The 27,197-nt window shown below is 44.6% G+C and overlaps 1 protein-coding gene across 1 annotated transcript in view; it reads left to right on the top strand.

Annotated features, from left to right (window-relative positions):
• Positions 1-26,723, top strand: part of sema6d (semaphorin 6D) — a 43,478-nt gene extending 16,755 nt beyond the window's left edge. Inside the window, 17 exon segments of the mRNA XM_065012143.1 lie at positions 689-751; positions 1,957-2,058; positions 2,183-2,273; positions 2,426-2,545; positions 2,875-2,963; positions 4,491-4,708; positions 5,943-6,074; positions 9,652-9,807; positions 10,001-10,174; positions 10,721-10,861; positions 11,131-11,208; positions 12,710-12,768; positions 14,023-14,079; positions 14,694-14,924; positions 17,687-17,931; positions 22,545-23,235; positions 23,238-26,723. Of these exon segments, the coding sequence (XP_064868215.1) occupies positions 689-751; positions 1,957-2,058; positions 2,183-2,273; positions 2,426-2,545; positions 2,875-2,963; positions 4,491-4,708; positions 5,943-6,074; positions 9,652-9,807; positions 10,001-10,174; positions 10,721-10,861; positions 11,131-11,208; positions 12,710-12,768; positions 14,023-14,079; positions 14,694-14,924; positions 17,687-17,931; positions 22,545-23,235; positions 23,238-23,749 (3,159 nt within the window). The 3' untranslated portion in view covers positions 23,750-26,723.
• Positions 26,724-27,197: the final 474 nt, after the last annotated feature.

The following is a 27,197-nucleotide window of genomic DNA, read 5'->3' as shown; positions in this document are numbered from 1 at the left end:
CTCGCTGGTCACCATAGCATCACCCACTGCTTTGCTTTATCTTGGCCAGGTCGCAATTGTAAATGAGAACTTGTTCTCAACTTGCCTACCTGGTTAAATAAAGGTGAAATAAATAAATTATCAATTTAGGTTTTAAGTATCAAGGTACGTTGACTCTTTCGGTTAGAAGCATTAACTTTTGCAATCACATACATTATTTTGGATTTGTGTGCCCATAAAAACAGTTTTCACCCTGTAACATAAGGAGACAAGAAATGGTTACACTGCATTTCTGAGATCTCTATACAAAAAAAAACTGCCCAACAGCTATATCCAGGATTCTTACAGGGTTAAAGTTCAATGTCTAATTGAACTGATTACTGCTTAATACAGTATATGATATAACGACAACTTACACTGCCATAAATGCAAGGACAGAAAAGTAATTTTTTATGTAACACGATTTTGGACAAATCCGTCAAGACACCAATCATGATAAAAGGTTAAACATAGGTTTTTAAGTAAACTTTGATTGAATATAGCTATGATCCCCCATTACATCTTCATGTAATGACATGACATTGTTTTTGCAGATTGTAGCTGTAAAATGTTGTCCAGTGTGGGAAATCCCAAATGCTGAATTGTGTATGTTTGTGCTTGCCTGAATGTATGTGCCTCAATATGTGTGTGTGTGTGTTGATGTTTACAGAAGTTAACATGGAGGTCAGGCGAGGCAGACAGAAAGAACTGTGCCATGAAGGGGAAACACAGAGTAAGACTTTACTATACTTACTAATATACTATGTTACTACTCACTGCCTTTCTACTGACTACTATAGACTCTCTACTCTCGGCTTTACCTCTCACCTCATAATGTCTTATCATTATAGCTACTGGCTATAGCTGCCATTATAGCTACTGGCTATAGCTACCATTATAGCTACTGGCTATAGCTACCATTATAGCTACTGGCTATAGCTGCCATTATAGCTACTGGCTATAGCTACCATTATAGCTACTGGCTATAGCTGCCATTATAGCTACTGGCTATAGCTGCCATTATAGCTACTGGCTATAGCTGCCATTATAGCTACTGGCTATAGCTACCATTATAGCTACTGGCTATAGCTGCCATTATAGCTACTGGCTATAGCTACCATTATAGCTACTGGCTATAGCTGCCATTATAGCTACTGGCTATAGCTACCATTATAGCTACTGGCTATAGCTACCATTATAGCTACTGGCTATAGCTGCCATTATAGCTACTGGCTATAGCTGCCATTATAGCTACTGGCTATAGCTACCATTATAGCTACTGGCTATAGCTGCCATTATAGCTACTGGCTATAGCTACCATTATAGCTACTGGCTATAGCTGCCATTATAGCTACTGGCTATAGCTGCCATTATAGCTACTGGCTATAGCTGCCATTATAGCTACTGGCTATAGCTACCATTATAGCTACTGGCTATAGCTGCCATTATAGCTACTGGCTATAGCTGCCATTATAGCTACTGGCTATAGCTGCCATTATAGCTACTGGCTATAGATACCATTATAGCTACTGGCTATAGCTACCATTATAGCTACTGGCTATAGCTACCATTATAGCTACTGGCTATAGCTGCCATTATAGCTACTGGCTATAGCTGCCATTATAGCTACTGGCTATAGCTGCCATTATAGCTACTGGCTATAGCTGCCATTATAGCTACTGGCTATAGCTGCCATTATAGCTATCATTATAGCTACTGGCTATAGCTACCATTATAGCTACTGGCTATAGCTACTGGCTATAGCTGCCATTATAGCTACTGGCTATAGCTGCCATTATAGCTACTGGCTATAGCAGCCATTATAGCTACTGGCTATAGCTGCCATTATAGCTACTGGCTAAACGGTTTATAATATGATCTCTCTCTCTCTCTCTCTCTCTCTCTCTCTCTCTCTCTCTCTCTCTCTCTCTCCTCCAGGATGAGTGTCATAACTACATCAAGGTTCTGGTTCCCAGAAATGATGACCTGGTGTTCATCTGTGGAACAAACGGCTTCAACCCCATGTGCCGGTACTACAGGGTAAGACAACAGCAGGGTGTGTGAGAAACGTTCTCTCTCCCTCCCGCTCTGCCTCCATAAGCACCTATTGTTTACTATGCCGTCCACGTCTTTGTTAACGGAGTGCATGTGTGTCTGTGTGTAGCTGGATAACCTGGAGTTTGATGGGGAGGAAATCAGCGGACTGGCACGATGCCCGTTTGACGCCAAGCAGACCAACGTCGCTCTGTTCGCTGGTATAACCACACACACACACACACTGTGGCCATAGCAACTAGGGTTCATAAGTCAGTCTGTAAACAAACAGTTTGAACCAGGGTGTTAGATCCACATGTCCAGTCTGACAGAATGGAATGTGTTTGTCTGACCTGTGTGTGTGTTGTTTCAGACGGGAAGCTGTACTCGGCAACGGTTGCTGACTTCCTGGCGAGCGACGCAGTGATCTACCGTAGTATGGGTGACGGCTCGGCCCTCAGGACTATCAAATACGACTCCAAATGGCTGAAAGGTAAACATAGCAGTGTGTGTTGACCGCAGACTCTGTCCATGTCCCTGTCCTGCGAAGACGTCCTGTAGCTCTGCTCTGTCACACTATCTAGGTCAACTTTTACACGCAGCTGTAACAGGAACACTGAAATATTCAGGATGGATGCAGAGAGAGAGAGAGAGAGAAGTGGGGAAGGAGGGAGAGGGGAGGAGAACAGAGAGAGACAGAGTTGAAGGGAGGACAGAGGTAGTTATGTATAGACAGAGGTAGTTATGTATAGACAGAGGTAGTAGAGGGAGAGAAAAAAAGAGACGCGACAACACAAAACCTCTGTCCCCTCTCTCTTCCAGAGCCCCATTTCCTGCATGCAGTGGATTATGGGAACTATGTCTACTTCTTCTACAGAGAGATCGCAGCAGAACACAACAACTTGGGCAAGGTAACACACACACACACACACACACACAGTTTACTAGACAACATTGTGTATTATAAATATTGATTTATTATACATAGTAAACACTATATTACCAGACAACAGACTGTGTTGTAGAAAAATGCCGAGTACAGCAGAATGTGTAAGGTGTAGTTTGGTAGTGACTGAACTGTAGGTCAAACTACTTTACATGTAAACCCTTTACCCATGGAGAGGATTCACACACACACACACACACACACACACACACACACACACACACACACACACACACACACCCCTTGGTGGTAATGGATGTTTTCTGCAGTTGTTAGTTGCTTTAGCCACCACAGGCCTCATATTTACCCATGATGCATCATTCAAAGAATGGGCGGCCAGGCTGAAACCGTGGGATGATAAATATTTTAGCGCTACTAATGCTGGGATGTGTGTTTGTGTGTGTTCCTGTGTGTGTGTGTGTGTCGATGCTGATGGGTCTGGGATAACACCTGGGCAGATGGAGCTTTGCACTGGTCAATTATTTAAGCTGTTTCTGCTGACTGCTTCACACGCTTCATTTAAACCACAATAGCTCTAGCCCTAGTCCCCCACACTCCAACACCCAGAGCTCTAGCCCTAGTCCCCCACACTCCAACACCCAGAGCTCTAGCCCTAGTCCCCCACACTCCAACACCCAGAGCTCTAGCCCTAGTCCCCCACACTCCAACACCCAGAGCTCTAGCCCTAGTCCCCCACAGTCCAACACCCAGAGCTCTAGCCCTAGTCCCCCCACAGCCCAACACTCCGACACCCAGAGCCCTAGCCCTAGTCCCCTACAGCCCAACACTCCGACACCCAGAGCCCTAGCCCTAGTCCCCTACAGCCCAACACCCAACACCCAGAGCCCTAGCCCAGAGATCTAGCCCAGTCCCTATCATATAGCCCAGTCCCCGTCATATAACCCAGTCCCTATCATATAGCCCCATCCTATAGCCCAGTCCCCGTCCTATAGCCCAGACCCTATCATATAGCCCCATACTATAGCCCAATTCCAGTCCTATAGCCCACTCCCTGTCATATAGCCCCTTCTTATAGCACCATCCTATAGCCCAGTCCCTGTCATATAGCCCAGTCCCTATCATATAGCCCAGCCCTATAGCCCAGTCCCTATCATATAGCACCGTCCTATAGCCCAGCCCCTATCATATAGCCTAGCCCCTATCATATAGCCCAGTCCTATAGCCCAGCTCTGTCCTAGTTCAAGGTTAATCAGACTGAGTAAAGAGGTGTGTGTGAATCAGGTTTAGGGCTAAGAGGTGTGAGTGTGAGGTGTTTGTTCAATCGGAGCTTCAAACAAATGTCCTCTCTGACACAGGGTCCTGGATAAGCATGTGTGTGCGCCCGCGCATGTGCTTGTGTATGCGTCAGTGTGCGTCACACTGTGAGGCCACAGGATGAGGCAGATGTCTTATTCAGAGGGAGGAAGTGTTTTAGTGATGCTGATTGCAGAGTCTCTCTCTCTCTCCCCCCTGCTCCCCCTTTCCTTTCCAGGCCGTCTACTCCAGAGTGGCTCGTATCTGTAAGAACGACGTAGGCGGGTCTCAGCGTGTGTTGGAGAAACACTGGACGTCCTTCGTCAAGGCCAGACTCAACTGTTCTGTTCCTGGAGAATCGTTCTTCTACTTCGATGTTCTACAGTCCATCACTGACATCATCAACATCAACGGAGTTCCTTCTGTGGTGGGAGTCTTCACTACACAGATGAACAGGTAAGGATGGACACACTGAGGCTGCATCCTGAATGGCACCCTATTCCCTGTATAGTGCACTACTTTTGACTAGGGACCATAGGGATCTGGTCAAAGTGGTTCACTATACGGGAATAGGGTGCCATTTGTGGTACACTCTTTGTAATATTGGTGTAACAGATGTGTTGTTATTGTGAATCTCTTGTTGTGTGTGTTTTCTCCATATCTAGTTAATAGTAGTTGTGTAACAGTGTGTGGTTGTGTTCCTCTCTCTTCAGTATCCTAGGGCCTACAGTGTGTATATTAGTAGCTATAGTTAATAGTAGTTGTGTAACAGTGTGTGGTTGTGTTCCTCTCTCTTCAGTATCCCAGGGTCTGCAGTGTGTATATTAGTAGCTATAGTTAATAGTAGTTGTGTAACAGTGTGTGGTTGTGTTCATCTCTCTTCAGTATCCCAGGGTCTGCAGTGTGTATATTAGTAGCTATAGTTAATAGTAGTTGTGTAACAGTGTGTGGTTGTGTTCATCTCTCTTCAGTATCCCAGGGTCTGCAGTGTGTATATTAGTAGCTATAGTTAATAGTAGTTGTGTAACAGTGTGTGGTTGTGTAACAGTGTGTGCTATAGTTTGTGTTCAGTGTGTGGTTGTCTCTCTTCAGTATCCCAGGGTCTGCAGTGTGTATATTAGTAGCTATAGTTAATAGTAGTTGTGTAACAGTGTGTGGTTGTGTTCCTCTCTCTTCAGTATCCCAGGGTCTACAGTGTGTATATTAGTAGCTATAGTTAATAGTAGTTGTGTAACAGTGTGTGGTTGTGTTCCTCTCTCTTCAGTATCCCAGGGTCTGCAGTGTGTATATTAGTAGCTATAGTTAATAGTAGTTGTGTAACAGTGTGTGGTTGTGTTCATCTCTCTTCAGTATCCCAGGGTCTGCAGTGTGTATGGATTGACTATAGTTAATAGTAGTGTGTAACAGTGTGTGGTTGTGTTCCTGACTCTCAGTATCTAGGGTCTACAGTGTGTATATTAGTAGCTATAGTTAATAGTAGTTGTGTAACAGTGTGTGGTTGTGTTCCTCTCTCTTCAGTATCCCAGGGTCTACAGTGTGTATATTAGTAGCTATAGTTAATAGTAGTTGTGTAACAGTGTGTGGTTGTGTTCCTCTCTCTTCAGTATCCTAGGGTCTACAGTGTGTATATTAGTAGCTATAGTTAATAGTAGTTGTGTAACAGTGTGTGGTTGTGTTCCTCTCTCTTCAGTATCCCAGGGTCTGCAGTGTGTGCGTTCTCCATGGATGACATAGAGAAGGTGTTCAGAGGACGATTTAAAGAACAGAAAACACCTGACTCTGTCTGGACCGCCTTCCCAGAGGAGAGACTGCCCAAACCCAGGTATGTACCTGTACCCTAACCCAGGTATGTACCTGTACCTGTACCCAAACCCAGGTATGTACCTTTACCCTAACCCAGGTATGTACCTGTACATTTACCCAGGTATGTACCTGTACCTTTACCCTAACCCAGGTATGTACCTTTATCCTAACCCAGGTATGTACCTTTACCCTAACCCAGGTCTGTACCTGTACCCTAACCCAGGTATGTACCTGTACCTTTACCCAGGTATGTACCTGTACCTTTCCCTAACCCAGGTATGTATGTACCTGTACCCTAACCCAGGTATGTACCTGTACCTGTACCCTATCCCAGGTATGTACCTGTACCTTTCCCTAACCCAGGTATGTACCTGTACCTGTAACTTTACCCAGGTATGTACCTGTACCTTTCCCTAACCCAGGTATGTACCTGTACCTTTCCCTAACCCAGGTATGTACCTGTACCTTTCCCTAACCCAGGTATGTACCTGTACCTTTCCCTAACCCAGGTATGTACCTGTACCTTTACCCAAACCCAGGTATATACCTGTACCTTTACCCAAACCCAGGTATATACCTGTACCTTTCCCTAACCCAGGTATGTACCTGTACCTTTCCCTAACCCAGGTATGTACCTGTACCTTTCCCTAACCCAGGTATGTACCTGTACCTTTACCCAAACCCAGGTATGTACCTGTACCTTTACCCTAACCCAGGTATGTACCTGTACCTTTACCCTAACCCAGGTATGTACCCGTACCTTTACCCAAACCCAGGTATGTACCTGTACCTTTCCCTAACCCAGGTATGTACCTGTACCTTTCCCTAACCCAGGTATGTACCTGTACCTTTCCCTAACCCAGGTATGTACCTGTACCTTTACCCAAACCCAGGTATGTACCTGTACCTTTCCCTAACCCAGGTATGTACCTGTACCTTTACCCAAACCCAGGTATGTACCTGTACCTGTACCTTTACCCAGGTATGTACCTGTACCTTTTCCCTAACCCAGGTATGTACCTGTACCTTTCCCTAACCCAGGTATGTACCTGTACCTTTACCCAAACCCAGGTATGTACCTGTACCTTTCCCTAACCCAGGTATGTACCTGTACCTTTACCCAGGTATGTACCTGTACCTTTACCCAAACCCAGGTATGTACCTGTACCTTTACCCTAACCCAGGTATGTACCTGTACCTTTACCCAAACCCAGGTATGTACCTGTACCTGTACCTTTACCCAGGTATGTACCTGTATGTCAGTCTTTGACCCAAACCCAGGTATGTACCTGTCAGTCTCTTCCCTAACCCAGGTATGTACCTGTACAGTCTTTACCCAAACCCAGGTATGTACTTGTACCTTTCCCTAACCCAGGTATGTACCTGTACAGTCTTTACCCAGGTATGTACCTGTACCTTTAACCCAAACCCAGGTATGTACCTGTATGTCAGTCTCTTACCCTAACCCAGGTATGTACCTGTCAGTCTCTTTAACCCTAACCCAGGAACTATGTACCATGTCAGTCCTAACCCTAACCCCAGGAACCAGGTATGTACCTGTACCCTTACCCAAACCCAGGTATGTACCTGTCAGTCCTTTCCCTAACCCAGGTATGTACCTGTATGTCAGTCTCTAACCCTACCCAGGTATGTACCTGTATGTCAGTCTTCCCTAAGCCCAGGTATGTACCTGTAGCCCAGGTACTTACCCCTAACCCAAACCCAGGTATGTACCTGTACCTTTCCCTAACCCAGGTATGTGCCTGTACCTTTACCCAAACCCAGGTACTATACCTACAGTATGTCAGTCTCTAACCCTGACCCAAACCCAGGTACTATACCTACAGTATGTCAGTCTCTAACCCTGACCCAAGCCCAGGTGCTATACCTACAGCATGTCAGTCTCTAACCCTGACCCAAGCCCAGGTACTATACCTACAGTATGTCAGTCTCTAGCCCTGACCCAAGCCCAGGAACTATACCTACAGTATGTCAGTCTCTAACCCTGACCCAAGCCAGGTACTATACCTACAGCATGTCAGTCTCTAACCCTGACCCAAGCCCAGGTACTATACCTACAGTATGTCAGTCTCTAACCCTGACCCAAGCCCAGGAACTATACCTACAGCATGTCAGTCTCTAACCCTGACCCAACCCCAGGAACTATACCTACAGTATGTCAGTCTCTAACCCTGACCCAACCCCAGGAACTATACCTACAGTATGTCAGTCTCTAACCCTGACCCAACCCCAGGTACTATACCTACAGCATGTCAGTCTCTAACCCTGACCCAAGCCCAGGTACTATACCTACAGTATGTCAGTCTCTAACCCTGACCCAACCCCCCAGGTACTATACCTACAGTATGTCAGTCTCTAACCCTGACCCAAGCCCAGGTACTATACCTACAGTATGTCAGTCTCTAACCCTGACCCAACTATACCCAGGTCACTATAACCCTGACCCAGCCCAGGTACTATGTCAGTCTCTAACCCTGACCCAAGCCCAGGTACTATACCTACAGTATGTCAGTCTCTAACCCTGACCCAAGCCCAGGTACTATACCTACAGCATGTCAGTCTCTAACCCTGACCCAAGCCCAGGTACTATACCTACAGTATGTCAGTCTCTAACCCTGACCCAAGCCCAGGTACTATACCTACAGTATGTCAGTCTCTAACCCTGACCCAAGCCCAGGTACTATACCTACAGCATGTCAGTCTCTAACCCTGACCCAAGCCCAGGTACTATACCTACAGTATGTCAGTCTCTAACCCTGACCCAAGCCCAGGTACTATACCTACAGCATGTCAGTCTCTAACCCTGACCCAAGCCCAGGTACTATACCTACAGCATGTCAGTCTCTAACCCTGACCCAAGCCCAGGTACTATACCTACTGTCAGTATGTCAGTCTCTAACCCTGACCCAAGCACTATACCTACAGTATGTCAGTCTCTAACCCTGACCCAACCCCAGGTACTATACCTACAGCATGTCAGTCTCTAACCCTGACCCAAGCCCAGTATGTCTCAGTAAGTGTATGTCAGTCTGCACAAGGTACATGACCCACCCTTCAGTTTATGATGCAGGGCAGGACTGTATTGTCACTATAACCTTGAGTTTTGGTCTCATTGAGATAAACCCTCTTTAACAAGAGAGACATGGTCTATGACCACACACACATGTACACACACACGTACACACACACACACGTACACAACACACACGTACACACACACAGCTGGTGGTTATTAGCAGTAAATAATGAATCTGGATATTTAGACACATTGCATATTTAACCTGTATTCACACACACGCGTAGCTCAGCTCTCTCCCACACAAAGTCCACAGAGCTGCTCATTATGTTGGTAAATAATGAACATTCTAATCCTCTGTTATGACTTCATGTTTAAGGTGATACAGCAGCACGTCTCTTTGTTGTCCTGACAGGCATCTGCTCCTCTCTCATACCCTAACCCCTCTCCTCAGTTCAATTCAATAGTCAACATTATTAGTCCCTTCAGGGTGATGGTAGCTGGGCTCATGTGTGACCTGTGTTGACCTTTGACCCCTCTCTGACCCCTATGACTCCAGGCCAGGCTGCTGTGCGGGTCACGGCCAGGCTGAGTCCTATAAGACCTCTATAGAGTTCCCTGATGAGACCCTCCTCTTCATCAAGTCTCACCCCCTCATGGACTCCTCCGTGCCTAACATAGGAGACGAGCCCTGGTTCACCAAGACACGCGTCAGGTAAGCACACACAGACAAAACACACACGCACACATCGCAAGAGTTGCTTGTGGGATCTAAATTCCCAGGTAACAATCAACAAAAAACTAAATCAAAATGCTCATTTGTAGATCGCACGGATGGCCTTTAAATACTGGCTTGATAATTCCTACTGAAGTCTGACTGTCCTCCTGTCTTGTCCTTGTCTCTCTAGGTATAGGCTGACAGCCCTGGCGGTGGACAACGCGGCTGGTCCACATGGTAACTACACAGTGCTGTTCATTGGTTCAGAGGCGGGTGTGGTGCTGAAGGTTCTAGCCAAGACTTCCCCTCTGTCCCCAAATGACAGCATCCTATTGGAGGAGATTGACCTATTCAACAGAGCCAAGTACGGAACACTCACTACACGTCTCTCACTGTCTCTCTCTCTTACTCTCTTTGTGTCTCTGTCTCTCACTGTCTTTCTCTTTTTTTGGTCTCATATCTCTCACTCTGTGTTTTTCTCTTTCATGCTGTGTCTCTCTCACCCTCTCTCTCCTCGGTCTTTCTCTCTCTCTCTCTCTTTGGTCTCTCTCTCTCTCTCTCTTCGGTCTCTCTTTCCTCGGTCTCTCTCTCTCTCTTTCCTCTGTCTCTCTCTCTCTCCTCTGTCTTTCTCTCTCTCTCTGTCTTTCTCTCTCTCTCTCTCCTCTGTCTTTCTCTCTCTCTCTCAGTCTCTCGTTCTCTCCTGTCAGTAAGGGTATCAGGGCTAAACAGTGCCACTGTGATTACATCTGGAGAGTGAAACCGTAGACAGGCCTTTCTGATAAACAACCGATCAAGTAACCTGTAATCTGATTTCTGATTCTCCTCTGTCTCCCCCTCCACCCTCCCTTTCTCTCCCCTACTCCCTCTCCTCTCCCAACCCATCTCTTCTTTTCTTCTCTCTGTCTCCCAGGTGTCTGTCTAACAGTGAGGATGACAGGCATATTTTGTCGCTCCATGTTGACAGAGACACACACAGTGTGTATGTAGCTTTCTCTAGCTGTGTGGTTCGCATGCCTCTCAGCCGCTGTGAGCGACACACTAACTGCCACAAGTGAGTCAGACACAGACACATACAGACACACACACACATTCAGAAACATGCACACACTCCACTCCAAGGTTACTTACTGCTGTACCTGGTCACAGGTTTGTGTGTTTATTGATGTGTTTTTTCTCTATCTACATGTCATAAACACTGAGTACCTGTAGCACACTGGTTAATATACAGCCAGAGGTTAACTGGTGCTGTCTATTTAACCCTGTATGGTGAACTGTATATTTACAGATATATGTTAACCCTGTGTTGTGTTTCTCCCCTAGGTCTTGTATAGCGTCCAGGGACCCCTACTGTGGCTGGATGCCTCATGGAGCCTGTGAGAGGATCCTGTCTGGAGTTCTGTGAGTACCAAGTATTACAATACTAAATAGTATGAATACTCAGGGCCCCAAAGTGGGATCAATTTGATCTCATATGCAACAAAATATTTTGCTGTGCGACCTGGAGTTTTTAATTTGGGAGCACCAGCGCAACCCCCAAAAAATCCAATATTTGTTTTTCTTTATTTTTAATAATAATGTTTGTAATGATAAGGCTTCGTTGTAACGTTGTTTCCCGAGCGCAGATTCGTTAGCACCATGATTGCACCATTAATCCAGTGGAAACTGCTTGTTTTTAGCACAAACATTTCAAAAGATCTGACTCATATTACTGGAGCAACATTTATCTCTTCCGGTCACAGATTGGCAGGACACATTTTACATTCATAACATGTCACGGGCCTTTCTAAAACTATTGGCAGGACACATTTTACATTCATAACATGTCACTGGCCTTTCTAAAACTATTGGCAGGACACATTTTACATTCATAACATGTCACAGGCCTTTCTAAAACTATTGGCAGGACACATTTTACATTCATAACATGTCACTGGCCTTTCTAAAACTATTGGCAGGACACATTTTACATTCATAACATGTCACAGGCCTTTCTAAAACTATTTGGCATTTGTTTTACACCTTGTTCAGTCATGTTTGTTAGCTCATTAGCTATCTAGCAAACAACCTGGTAACTTTACCAGTATATCCAAACATTTGTTTTACACCTTGTCCAGTCATGTTTGTTAGCTCATTAGCTATCTAGCAAACGACCTGGTAACTTTACCAGTATATCCAAACACTTGTTCAGTCATGTTTGTTAGCTCATTAGCTAGCTAGCAAACGACCTGGTATCTTTACCAGTTTATCCAAACATTTGGAGGCACAGAAAGAAAGGAAAGGTAATAGCTTCTTCAGGAGATCAATGATCAATGAATGAATGGCACAAGCATTTCGCTACACCCGCAATAACATCTGCTAAATATGCGTACGTGACCAATAAAATTGTATTTGATTTGAATGAGAGATGCCCTGCATGACATCATCACAAATGCTCTTAAAGAGACAGCGAACAATTTTCGATGTAATGCATCTCAATAGGAAAATAGTGCTTTTACATAATGTAGAAACCGTATATTCCCCAAAATTACTTTTTCATTTCAATGACAGGTATCTGTATCAACATTTTAGGTTTTTATAGTAAACACATGTATTTACAGGGTTCCATATGAGTTTTTAGGGCACAACATGGCTGTAGAGCAGCTAGACTTCATATAGACTATATCTCAATCCATTTCAAAAATCTGATTTTCTGGTTCTCCTAACCTTTTTAAAGGCGGGAGGACCAGTGCTACCAATGAAAAATGTAAATTTAGAGCCCTGTGCGTATTAAATATTACAATACTACCACAGTACTAAGCTAGGGTACATACTACAGAGTTCAGGAAAAACTGTAATAAATGTTGGTTAGAGAGGTTTGGTTCTCGGCTCTAATCTTCTCCCCTCTGCCTCTCTCTTTCAGGTCTGGTTATGAGCAGGATGTAGAGTTTGGGAACACGGTTCAGCTGGGAGACTGCCATGGTGAGCCCCTCCCATTCATACCAACCCATCTCTTTCTCACTCTCTCTTGCTACCACACACCATCAGTCTGCACAACCAACCAGTAACACACTACCAGTAACACCAGTAACCACACCATACCAACACACCAATCAGTAACCCTCCCTACATGGTTCTATGTTCAGTATTAACATACACATCCACCGTAGATCCACATACTGTACACAGCCAGGCCACCTGTAACTAATGCTGCCTACTTGGAGGGGAGAAACATAGACGTGCTCTCCCAGTAGCAGTACTAAGACAGTGTTGCTATAGGAGACACACCAGGCCGAACCATAGAACTAGAACAGGGGATAGAGGCCATGCATAGCTGTCTCTCCTCTAGAGACAGACAAGACTTGGAGGGGAGAAACATAGACGTGCTCTACCAGTAGCAGTACTAAGACAGTGTTGCTATAGGAGACACACCAGGCCGAACCATAGAACTAGAACAGGGGATAGAGGCCATGCATAGCTGTCTCTCCTCTAGAGACAGACAAGACTTGGAGGGGAGAAACATAGACGTGCTCTACCAGTAGCAGTACTAAGACAGTGTTGCTATAGGAGACACACCAGGCCGAACCATAGAACTAGAACAGGGGATAGAGGCCATGCATAGCTGTCTCTCCTCTAGAGACAGACAAGACTTGGAGGGGAGAAACATAGACGTGCTCTACCAGTAGCAGTACTAAGACAGTGTTGCTATAGGAGACACACCAGGCCGAACCATAGAACTAGAACAGGGGATAGAGGCCATGCATAGCTGTCTCTCCTCTAGAGACAGACAAGACTTGGAGGGGAGAAACATAGACGTGCTCTACCAGTAGCAGTACTAAGACAGTGTTGCTATAGGAGACACACCAGGCCGAACCATAGAACTAGAACAGGGGATAGAGGCCATGCATAGCTGTCTCTCCTCTAGAGACAGACAAGACTTGGAGGGGAGAAACATAGACGTGCTCTACCAGTAGCAGTACTAAGACAGTGTTGCTATAGGAGACACACCAGGCCGAACCATAGAACTAGAACAGGGGATAGAGGCCATGCATAGCTGTCTCTCCTCTAGAGACAGACAAGACTTGGAGCAATAGGTCAACTCAGACAACCTGTCCTTTAGCTTTTTATCATTTGATTAAAAAGAACTACACTCTTAGTTATCGGGGACTTTTTTTGTTTTGGGACTTTACTTTTGGGTTCCTTTATACTGATTTCTTGTTCCTTTAATTGTTTTAGTGTTTTTGGCCACTACATCAGCGACAGATTACAAATCATTTGGTGACCCGACCTCTGGTTAGTTGGATCTTTTATTCAGCTGGTTTCTTTCTTTCCTTGAACTCCGAACCCCTCTCTCCTTCCATCCTTCCTTCAACGCTGCTCACTCTTCATCTTATTTAACAAACCTCCTCTTCTTCAACACCTTTTTATGTTCTTCATCATCTCAACAAACATCATCACCGGGTCTCGTCAGAAATCTCCATCTCCACACAGACTCATTTCCTCACTTCATCTTCCTCACGCACTTCCTCTTTACTTCCTGCATGCTCACTCGGCGCCCCTCCCTCCTCTGATGTCATCACTGCTATGAAATCATCGCTGCTGTGTACCAAAGACCTTCCTCAGACAACTCTCACCCTTTTCCCCTTTCAAACTGTATCCTGTCTCAACAAAATGAATCTTACAACTGTATTTCTATGACTGGTAATGATAAATAAAATAGCTCTTGAATCAGAAAATGTATGATTTTTTCAAACAGCATTATCATAAAACATAAAACCTATTATGTTATGTAAACTAACCCACATGTGCGTACACATACCAATCCATGCCTACTAACCAGGATGTAAGCTAACAGCCTGCTGGCCTCATGTCTACACACCGTGTTAACAGTTTGTTTGTCACCACAGACATGGAGTTGTCATCTACGTCATTCACAGACCAGCCCAGTGGGCCCATACACCCCCCAGTACCCCCAGTACTCACCCCCACCCTGAGCCCCCATCCTGGGCTTGGTCCTGGGGAAGGGCCTGGGTTGGGGCCTGGGGCTGGTTTTCCAGACCTGTATGGCTCAGGGTTTGTGCAGCAGGATGACCCGGCCACCTCCCATTCACTAGAGTCACTCCCAGGGGGCCTAGAGGGTAAGGCCTAACAGGGAGAGAGAGAACTGCTGCCACCACACTGTATGGAGCCCTGACAGTCACACACAGTACACACAGTACCAGTACCTGACACACAGTACCAGTACCTGACACACACACAGTACCAGTCAAAAGTCCAGACACACCTAATCATTCAAGGGTTTTTCTTTATTTTTACTATTTTCTACATTGTAGAATAATAGTAAAGACAACAAAACTATGAAATAACACATATGAATCATGTTGTCACCAAAAAAGTGTTAAACAAATCAAAATACATGTTATATTTGATATTCTTCGAAGTAGCCTTTGCCTTGATGGCAGCTTTACACACTCTTGGCATTCTCTAGACCAGCTTCATGAGGAACTTGTTGGTTGCTTTTCCATCACTCTGCAGTCCAACTCATCCTAAACCATCTCAATTGGGTTGAGGTCAGGTGATTGTGGAGGGCAGGTCATCTGATGCAGCACTCCATCACTCTCCTTGGTCAAATAGACTTACACAACCTGGAGGTGTGTTTTGGGTCATTGATCTGTTGAAAAACAAATGATAGTCCCAATAAGCGCAAACCAGATGGGATGGCATATCGCAGCAGAATGCTGTGGTAGCCTTAAATAAGTAAATCACAGACCGTGTCACCAGCAAAGCCCCATCACACACACCCACGGTGGGAACCACACACGCGGAGATCATCCGTTCACCTACTCTGTGCCTCACAAAGACACGGTGGTTGGAACCAAAAATCTCAAATTTAGACTCATCAGACCAAAGGACAGAATTCCACCGGTCTAATGTCCATTGCTCTTGTTTCTTGGCCCAAGCAAGTCTCCTTTTATTATTGGTGTCCTTTTGTAGTGGTTTCTTTGCAGCAATTTGACCCTGAAGGCCTGATTCAAACAGTCTCCTCTGAACAGTTGATGTTGAGATGTGTCTGTTATTTGAACTCTGTGAAGCATTTATTTGGGCTGCAATTTCTGAGGCTGGTAACTCTAATGAACTTATCCTCTGCAGCAGAGGTAACTCTGGGTCTTCCTGTTCTGTGCTGGTCACCATGAGAGCCAGTTTCATCATAACGCTTGGTGGTTTTTGCGACTGCATTTGAAGAAACTTGTTGAAATGTTCTGTATTGACTGACCTTCATGTCTTAAAGTAATGATGGACTGTCATTTCTCTTTGCTTATTTGAGCTGTTCTTGCCATAATATGGACTTGGTCTTTTACCAAATAGGGCTATCTTCTGTATACCACCTCTCCCTTGTCACAACACAACTGATTGGCTCAAATGCATTGAGGAAAGAATTTCCAAAAATGAACTTTTAACAAGGCACACCTGTTAATTGAAATGCATTGCAGGTGACTACCTCATAAAGCTGGTTGAGAGAATGCCAAGGGTGTGCAAAGCTCTCATTAAGGCAAAGGTTGGCTACTTTGAAGAATCTCAAATATAACATATATTTTGATTTGTTTAATACTTTTTTGGTTACTACATGATTTCACATGTGATATTTCATAGTTTTGATGTCTTCACTATTATTCTACAAGAAAAACCCTTGAATTAGTAGGTGTGTACATTTTTGACTGGTACTGTACACACACACCACATGCACGCACACACACACCACACCCACACACGCACACACGCATACACACACACACCTTCACACCTTCACACACACACCTACACACACACACACACCTACACACACACACACACACACACACACACACACACACACACACACACACACACACACACACACTCAGGGGCAGGTATTTGGGATTACCATCAAATGATATAGCATTTTTCAGATTTTGTTATGATTTATATTTCATCCAACTTCATGTATTTTGATTTATTCATTGATTTATTGTCATGATTATAATGATTTTCTACATGGTGAAAATGTATTTTCTCCCTTTTTTAAACAATTCTTTCAAATCTTCAAACCATCTGCACTTCTATATTCTTTCTTCAGACTCTTTATTTTGCCCTCGTTTCTCTCTCTGCCAGTAGACCCTATAACCCTGGCTGTTACAGTTGAAGGGTTAACCCTGTTCCCGGGTGTAAAGGGTTAACCCTGGGAGTTTGGTTTTTTAACCCTAGGAGCGTTAGAGCACGTCCCAGGCCTGTCCATTAACCCCTCCGGCTCCAGGACCTCTCTCTGTCTCTCTCCTGCTCTGTGAATGTTTAACTCGTCCATGTCTGTGGTTACTAACCAAGCTGCAGTCTAGAAACAGAACAGCCTCACCATGTAGAGAACAAACTACAATCCTCTTCCCTTTGACAACGCTGGGGAGTCAATGGTTCATTGTATTTCTGATTTTGTGAGAACAAGTCTTTCTCTGTCCTGGTTAGGAATACACTAACCCTGGTTAGGAATACACTAACCCTATTTCTATCTGGACAAATGTTTGACACTTGGTAGGGAAAAAGCAACACTTCAATTCTTCCTCTTCAAACTAACATAAAACTACTTCTTCTAGATTGGCTTACATCACCGGAGTGGTTGTGGGATCCTAACCATTTTCACCATGTATTTACAATTAAGAACGACGAGAGTGGAAGCCAATCTGAATGGTTTTGGCAACGATAAAGTCCCTGTTGGATAGCGGACAGAATACCTTTAAGGGGAAAAGCAGAGAAACCATGCATGACTGAGTGTCCACAAACACACCTGATATAGAGGTGTAGTGTAAAGCTGTGATTGGCTGTGATTGTGTGTGTCGGGGTGTTCGTTAACCAATGGGGTGTGTGACTTCAGGTGTGTGGGAGATCCAGGCGGGAGAAGCCAATCAGATGGTCCACATGAATATCCTGATCAGCTGTGTATTGGCTGCCTTCCTCCTGGGGGCGCTAGTGGCCGGCCTGGTGGTGTTCTGCTACAGAGACTCCTTCCTCCGCCACAAGCCCCGGCACGCCCACAAAGATGCAGAGTCAGCCCCCTCCTGCAGCGACTCCACCGGATCCTTCGCTAAGCTCAACGGGCTCTTCGACAGTCCTGTCAAGGTAACCTGGAGCCCTGAATACAGAGTGCAATTTATGAGTCAACACATTATTCAGTAACCAAGTTTTACAGACTGACATTGTCGTTGCATCTTATGTAGATAGATAGAACCAGAGTGCGAATTATACCGTGACATTCAGGGTGCGGCGTCCACAATTTATTTTGGGGGGTGGGGGGCTAATAATAATAATAAAGAAGTAATTTAACGGTAAAAATGTATTACCTTTTAATGTGGCATGAACACAACCAGTCATGATGCTGTCATCTGATTGTCAAACAAATCACTTCCAAATGTGGGCTACCTGTGCATGTTCGTCCAGTCCAAAATAATCCAAACAGTGCAATGCATGTACTCTGATGACTGGAAATAGACATCTGCATGTACTCTGATGACTGGAAATAGACATCTGCATGTTCTCTGATGACTGGAAATAGACATCTGCATGTACTCTGATGACTGGAAATAGACATCTGCATGTACTCTGATGACTGGAAATAGACATCTGCATGTACTCTGATGACTGGAAATAGACATCTGCATGTTGACTCTGATGACTGGAAATAGACATCTGCATGTACTCTGATGACTGGAAATAGACATCTGCATGTACTCTGATGACTGGAAATAGACATCTGCATGTACTCTGATGACTGGAAATAGACATCTGCATGTACTCTGATGACTGGAAATAGACATCTGCATGTACTCTGATGACTGGAAATAGACATCTGCATGTTCTCTGATGACTGGAAATAGACATCTGCATGTACTCTGATGACTGGAAATAGACATCTGCATGTACTCTGATGACTGGAAATAGACATCTGCATGTACTCTGATGACTGGAAATAGACATCTGCATGTTCTCTGATGACTGGAAATAGACATCTGCATGTTCTCTGATGACTGGAAATAGACATCTGCATGTACTCTGATGACTGGAAATAGACATCTGCATGTACTCTGATGACTGGAAATAGACATCTGCATGTACTCTGATGACTGGAAATAGACATCTGCATGTACTCTGATGACTGGAAATAGACATCTGCATGTACTCTGATGACTGGAAATAGACATCTGCATGTACTCTGATGACTGGAAATAGACATCTGCATGTTCTCTGATGACTGAAATAGACATCTGCATGTACTCTGATGACTGGAAATAGACATCTGCATGTACTCTGCATGACTGAAATAGACATCTGCATGTACTCTGATGACTGGAAATAGACATCTGCATGTACTCTGATGACTGGAAATAGACATCTGCATGTACTCTGATGACTGGAAATAGACATCTGCATGTTCTCTGATGACTGGAAATAGACATCTGCATGTACTCTGATGACTGGAAATAGACATCTGCTGTACTCTGATGACTGTAGACATCTGCTCTCTGATGACTGGAAATAGACATCTGCATGTACTCTGATGACTGGAAATAGACATCTGCATGTTCTCTGATGACTGGAAATAGACATCTGCATGTACTCTGATGACTGGAAATAGACATCTGCATGTACTCTGATGACTGGAAATAGACATCTGCATGTACTCTGATGACTGGAAATAGACATCTGCATGTACTCTGATGACTGGAAATAGACATCTGCATGTACTCTGATGACTGGAAATAGACATCTGCATGTACTCTGATGACTGGAAATAGACATCTGCATGTACTCTGATGACTGGAAATAGACATCTGCATGTACTCTGATGACTGGAAATAGACATCTGCATGTACTCTGATCACTGGAAATAGACATCTGCATGTACTCTGATGACTGGATGTAGATCTGTTTACAAAACACCAAAAAGTGTGCCTACTGACATTCGGCGAATACCATTGATTGGGGCCAAATTAATTGCTGCTTCTTGCTGACAAATTGAAATGTTTTGTTCCTTGAAAAGTCGGGACAACTGAAATGGGTCTGAAACTGTCCTGGGGAAATGGGTGGTTGCCCTAACACACATGGTCAATTTACTAGACTAGGCTACAATGTGTAGGCCTATAGAGTACCACAGTATGAGTCATAATACCCTCCAATCGTTTTTCCACCATACATTTTTCCCATAGAGGATTTTAGAAACACTTCAAATAAGGGCTGTGTTTCGTGTAGGTTTACTTTGGCATGACGTTTTAATAACCGTGTAAATCTCTAGGACAAGGTGATTTTTATCAATATAGTCGCCTGTGTTTATCCCCTAAAAATTAAACGCTTATGTGGCTATCATAAAGAACTACAAATACCATGATTGATCTGGACAAGCCTGCCAAATAGAGGCAAAGGTAAGAATCTCTGGATTAACTATCTGTTAGCTAAATGTAGCAATTCTGTAAACTGTCTTGTGCAAGATTTAACTTGACACAATACCTGTTAGCAAAGGTGTCAGCTAGAGACGACGTGCAGAAGCTTGCAGGGATTTGTAGTCTTGCATGATGTCTACGTTGTTGCTAATTAGCATTTTCAAACCGAAAAGTAAATAGAGCTGACTATATTGATAAAAGTCACCTTGTCCGAGAGAGATTTACATGGTTATTAAAACATCATGCCTGGGTAAGCCTCCACGAAACACAGCCCTAATTTTAAGTGTTTCTAAAATTTCCTATGAGAGAAATTAATGATGAAAAAACGATTGGAACCATTTCCATGTTTGACCGCTAGGTTTTATGGGTATTGACATCTCCACTGTGGGGTAGCCAGTGATGTAGTAGTAAATAAATGGTGGGTAAAAGTTCCGCTCCCTATACTTTCAATGCATTTTTCAGAAAAGGAGGGTCAACTGCATTTTGTTGCCTTTACCCTCCACTAGGCCTACACTGCCAGTAGCCTACGCTCTCAACTGAAGCAATTTTACACACATGAACATAAACAGAACAGGTAGCCTACATTCAATATAATGCACAAGTTGAATTCTTAGATTCTTCACAGATCATGTGACATAAACCACAACCTTTCTTTCCCTACATTTATGACATTAATGATAGTGTAATTTGTAATTATTAAGCATTTAATGATTGAATTAGAACATTGAACTTAAACCCTGTACTATTCCTGGATCTTGGAGATCTCGGAAAAAGCACTAAGTGTAACCATGCCTATGTAAAATGTCATTATCCAAAATAATGCAGGCCTATGCCATTGCCAAATCGAAGTCTTCTGAAGAGTCTACTATAGGCGTACTGTCATTAATGTTGGATGGAATGGTTGCACATTGCTATTTAGCTGTAGGCTGATTGTCTAGTGATATTGGAGACAATCATCAGCTGATCCAGGCAAGAAAACTGATATTGATTGAAAATAATAAAGCTAAATAAATGGTCTACTTCTGGTCGCGGACAGCACAGAGAACAGCGATACCCGCCTGAGAAACAAAGCAATGAGCGCTCTAAACAGCTGACTGACAAAAGCAAACAATTATGAATGAACGGATAAATCTAATGCATTGGAATTAAAGGCTATTTTTATCAAGGGGACTTGGCAAACAAATGGCGAAAGTGAGCAAGTGCAAAGAAAAATCTGTGTTTAAAGGAGCTCAGCTGAGGCTGAAATTCAGCACTAGTGAGTGGACAGTGCTGTGGACAGGGAGACGGTTTGTGCAGCCTCATAGAAATAAATGGTTTAAACCATGACAGAAAGGTGGGGGTGTTCGATTAATTTGTAAACATTTATTTTCATATTTACCACTGCTTTTAAACAAATAGGAGAATGGTTAAATTAGCATTATTTAGATCCCCCCCCAAAGTTGGACTTTTGTTTCATTCAGGGGAGCTGAGCCCCTGTAATTCACATTTACAGTGCCTTCGGAAACTCCAAGTGGGCTGTCATGTGCCTTTTACTGAGCAGTGGCTTCCATCTGGCAACTCTACCATAAAGGCCTGATTGGTGGAGTGCTACAGAGATGGCTGTCCTTCTGGAAGGTTCTCCCATCTCCACAGAGGAACTCTAGAGCTCTGTCAGAGTGACCATTTGGGTTCTTGGTTACCTCCTTGACCAAGGCCCTTCTCCCCCGATTGCTCAGTTTGGCCGGCAGGCCAGCTTTAGGAAGAGTCTTGGTGGTTCCAAACTTCTTCCATTTAAGAATGATGGAGGCCTCTGTGTTCTTGGGGACCGTCAATGCTGCAGACATTTTTGGGGGTATTGTGTGTAGATTGCTGAGGATTTATTTTTATTTAATCCATTTTATAATAAGGCTGTAATGTAACAAAATGTTGAAAAAGTCAAGGGGTCTGGATACTTTCTGAAGGCACTGTATGTATGTACTGTATGTATGTATGTACTGTATGTATGTATGTATGTATGTATGTATGTATGTATGTATGTATGTATGTATGTATGTATGTATGTATGTATGTACTGTATGTACTGTATGTATGTATGTATGTATGTATGTATGTATGTATGTATGTATGTACTGTATGTATGTACTGTATGTATGTATGTACTGTATGTATGTACTGTATGTATGTATGTACTGTACTGTATGTATGTACTGTATATATGTATGTACTGTATGTATGTACTGTATGTATGTATGTACAGTATGTGTTGGCTGGAGGAACCAAATGAACAAAGCCCTCTCTTCTGTCCTGTCTTGTCTCCAGGAGTACCAGCCAAGTCTGGACTGTCCCAAGCTGTACACCAACTTACTGAGCAGTGGTAAGGACCTGACGCCTAACGGAGACACCAAGACCATGATCCTCCGGGACGGCTGTCAGCCCCCGGAGCTGGCCGCCCTGCCCACCCCCGAGTCTACCCCTGTGCTGCAGCAGAAAGGCCTGCAGCCAATCAGGAACCAATGGGAGCGAGCCAATCACCACGGGAAGATCAACGGATCCAGGAAGAACTCCAACTCTACCTCCTCCTCCATTGCCAAGAGTCCCCAGTTCCACCCCAGTTCCCCCCCTCCTCACCCCCAGCCCCACCCCCACCCTGCACTGGGACACTCCCACATCCCCAGCGCCGTCGTTCTTCCCAACGCCACGCACGAATACCGCAGTGGTTACCATGGAAACCCGACCGACGACGTCACGCCGCCGCGCACCCTGGACAGGAAGCCAGAGAACATGGAACACCTGCAGGCCACGCCCCCTCATTCTAAAGGAAGCAGGAAGGAGCAGAAGAGGTCGCTGGATGCCAGGAACACACTGAACGACCTGCTGAAGCACCTGAACGATGCTAACACGGCTAACGCTAGCTCCAAGGTTATCCTCCAAGAGGGGGCCGGCTCAGCACCCCGACCCAGCAGACAACACCTGATGCTGGAGCCTCTAGGGGACATCACTGAGGTTCCCCCAAGGTCCCCAGCCGAGAGGCCTCTCTTTACTCCCCCTCCTCCTCCTCCTCCCTGCCCAGGCACAGCCCCACCAAGAGGGTTGATGTCCCACTGCCCTCCACCCCTAGCTCCCCCACAGGCAGCCTGGGTATGGGAGGAAGCATGAGCGGCACCCTGGAGAGGAGGTACGGCTCGCATCACAGGATCTCTTCTCACAGACACTCCCTCACCGCCACCTCTCCCAACGGGGTCAGTATGGGGGTGTCGTTGTCCCACCAACACAGTATGAACAGAGGGGGGTACATGCCCCCCACCCCTCCCTCCAGACTGGACTCCCAGAGGGGGCTTCACTCCCCCCATCAACACCCCCACCCCCCCTCCCTGTCCCGCCAGAGCAGCTACAGTGGGCACGGCTCGCTCCCCCGCCAGGGGCTTAAACGAACCCCGTCCCTAAAGCCTGACGTCCCCCCTAAACCCAACGCCTTCACCCCACAGACTCCTCAGATGAGGGTGGTCAACAAGTACAGCTACTAGGACACTATAGACACTATGGAGTGTACTACCAAGTGTACTAACTGGGACGGGGCAGGGGCACTACTGAGTGTGCTCTAGAGCCAGACTGGTTGTGAGAAGGCTTAGGGAGAGAGTAGGACCATGTGTGTGTCGGGGTGTGTTCCCCGTGGAATGATTCATTCCTTCACTCTAAAAAGAGAAAATCACACCAGATGTGACGTGGAGGTCTGTGTCTTGTCTTGTGGCTCCATGTTTCTCTCCATCTCACAACACACTGGTCAGTCTCCTCTAACCCTGACCCCTGGCCCTGACTCACTAACCCCAGCCCAGCCCCAGGACATAAGGCAGGGTGGGGGTAGATGGGTGTAGGGGTCCTGTAGGGGACTAGCGTGGCCCCCAGTGTGTAGCCTGGCCCTATGATCCCGAAGGTGGACGGTACGAGGTCTAACTCCGAGAACTACTTGAAGAATGGGTCTGATGTCTCACTGTCACTAAGCACTGTCTGTTTGTGTCACAAATGGCACCTTATTCCCCTTTGTTGTCAACTACTTCTGACCACGGCACATAGGCCTGGTTGTACCTAGTGCACTATATAGGGACTAAGGGTGCCATTTGGGGGACACCCTCTGTCTTCCCATGAATGTGAACTGGACTGAACTGAACAAGGAGGAGGAATACAATAGAACTGTTTGTATCTTATCTGTCTGACTGATGGGGGAGAGCAGTGAGGAGACACACTAAACATAGTGTCCCTTTAGTGTCCCTTTAGAGGTATTTAACACAACTATAAAGACTGAGGAGGAAGGAAGGCAACAGAGAGAACACCACTGTGTGTCAGCTGGAGGGTAAAACCCAATGTACAGCAAAAAACACACACACACACACACACACACTTTGCTTGGGGAGGTGAAAGGCCTGGCTGCCTACGTACCCTAACAGGGACCCTCTGTAACTCACTGGGATATCTACTAAACACGTTTGCTGCTATTGGTTTATGATGAGTAATGTATGTTGAGTGTATTTAGTCCTCTTATGTGTCTGTACCCTACAGCTGCCGTTGTCTCCTGACGTGTGTGTGTGTGTGTGTGTGTGTGTGCGTACAGACCATGCAATTCAATGCACTGTTATAACAGGCTCCAGTGACATCAGAGTCCTCTATCAACACATACCACTCTTCTCCTGTCTCACACAGACACACAGATACAAACGGGCGATGCAGAGACCTTTCCTCCAGTCTTTCAATGTAGCAGAGTGGTATTTAGAAACATTTCATCCAACCCACTTCAACAGGCTGGTGTTGTTTTGGTTTTCTTTATTTTATTCAGAAATGAAAGACGTAAACATTTTAAGCAACACCAATGGGTTTAGTTCTGTCAGGTTGAAATGGCATCCTGTAACATGTCTGTCTGTCTCACCTGCCAACTGCATGTCCATCACTAGTGTTAGTCTCTGTGCTCCGTTGGGAGTTCACACACTGCTCTCTGTGTGGTAGTTGCCCCAAGGTACAGATGCAGGATCAGCTTACCCTCTCTCAAACCTAATCTTAACCATTTCCAGGGTAACTGATCTTAGATCTTCGGTTCTCTGGTTGCCATTTTGGTTCCAGAGGCAGTGTTGTGTTTGCAGTTTCCCAGTGAGTGACAAGTGTACAATCACACCAACATCTACCAATGTGTCCTACCGAGTCATGCTGGTAATGACAAGATACTGTACATATTATAAATATATGAGTATACATATTTTTAGGCCAGTTAACCCCAATCTGTGCATCGTGTGCCTTATTCAACGAATGATCGATATACAGAAATATTGAGGGAAAAAAGTGATTTGGTCCTGAATGTCATTATTGTTACAATATAACCTAAGCAACTCTGATTATTTTAATTCAGAGTGAAATTTGTGTTCTGCATTTCAATTTGTATTTATCTACCAAACTGCAGTTATTTTGATTCTAGAACTAAGAGTCGGTTTAGTCACCAACATTCCATTACAAAATGCAGGCTGAAGCAAAGCATGCTGGGATTACAGTATCCGTATATGACCTCATGAAGAAGAAGGCTGCTGATAGACCAAGCTGAGGTTCCATGCAGTGAATGTACTATTATGGCATGGGGATGTAGACTGACTCTTGTCTTTTCTCTAAACGCTTTGCTTCAAAACACTCAGCTCAACATGGCACTATACAGCCAATATACAGGAAACAGTCAATACAGTACTCAATAAACCATCCAACCCAGTATTAAGGTAAACACTCAGCTCAACATGGCACTATACAGCCAATATACAGGAAACAGTCAATACAGTACTCAATAAACCATCCAACCCAGTATTAAGGTAAACACTCCGGGTAATTATTATAGATCAAAGATGTGTATCTAATGGCTTAATGAACTGTTCCATTAGAGTGAGCAGTGGTCATGTGACCGGGACATGTATAACAACAGGATGTGGGTCAGATCTCACATTGACAATGAGGTTCATGATTTGGGTACATTTACTTTATTTGGGGAATTAATTTGTCTGCCTGTTTGGAACCCGAAGCCACATTGTGTTTCAAAAAGATAATGGTATTAATTAAAGTCTGTTGTCTATCAGTCGTCCTCTGCTAACCAGCGTTTGGGCTCACACACACACACACACACACACACACACACCTGTTCCATGCGTCCAGACAGGCTGTGCTCAGCTGTCTTGTGCATTGCCATATTGACCTGGGTCTTTGTGTTGCAGTGTCAGTCTAAAGCCTTCCTACCCTCCTGTCTATCTATGCTCTGTGTGTGCAGATGAACCAGCCTCGTTGACATTACCTTTCTAATACTGTTCTGATTGGACAGTAAGCCCTCCTGATGTTTGTTCAGAGTGTTTGTAGATATGTTGTAAAGTTGGAACTGTGAATGTGTACAAAATGATCGTCTTTTGTTTCAGGACTTCTTGTTGAATTTTTTTTAACACGGCATGTATAGTTGAAATAAAATATTACTGCACAGAATTCTGATTCTGAGAGAGACCCTTGTTTTTCATGATTCTCAGAAGACAGCGGATTAGACCAGTGACTCTCTAATCCAGTTAGTGAGTACAAGATGCAGCGATCACTGAACTCACTAGAGGAGTCAGACATCAACATACTGTTCATGTTCAACTGTATTGATTTAGCAAAGCTTTTGTTTAATTAGAGTTTCATGAGTAAAATCTTAACTGGGACACTAATGCCTATATTTATACTAGTGTTCCTTCTTCAACATATCCCACAGCAGAAGAACAGGCTATTTGCCTCCATGCACCCCTGCTATCATCACAAACCACTAGCTAACATCAAGCACTATTTACACCTCTGCCAAATAATGTCCTGTTTTCCTCTGGCACTGAGTGAGCTACATATCTACAGTTAAACATGTAAGACAGCATTGTTTCAGAAATAGACATTCAAAATATGGATGGAGATTTGTTAAGATTTGGTGTTGCAGGCCAG

The sequence above is a fragment of the Oncorhynchus nerka genome, linkage group LG27 (assembly GCF_034236695.1).
Source record: "Oncorhynchus nerka isolate Pitt River linkage group LG27, Oner_Uvic_2.0, whole genome shotgun sequence".
Lineage (NCBI taxonomy): Eukaryota > Metazoa > Chordata > Actinopteri > Salmoniformes > Salmonidae > Oncorhynchus > Oncorhynchus nerka.
This window is presented reverse-complemented; position numbering and strand designations above follow the sequence as displayed.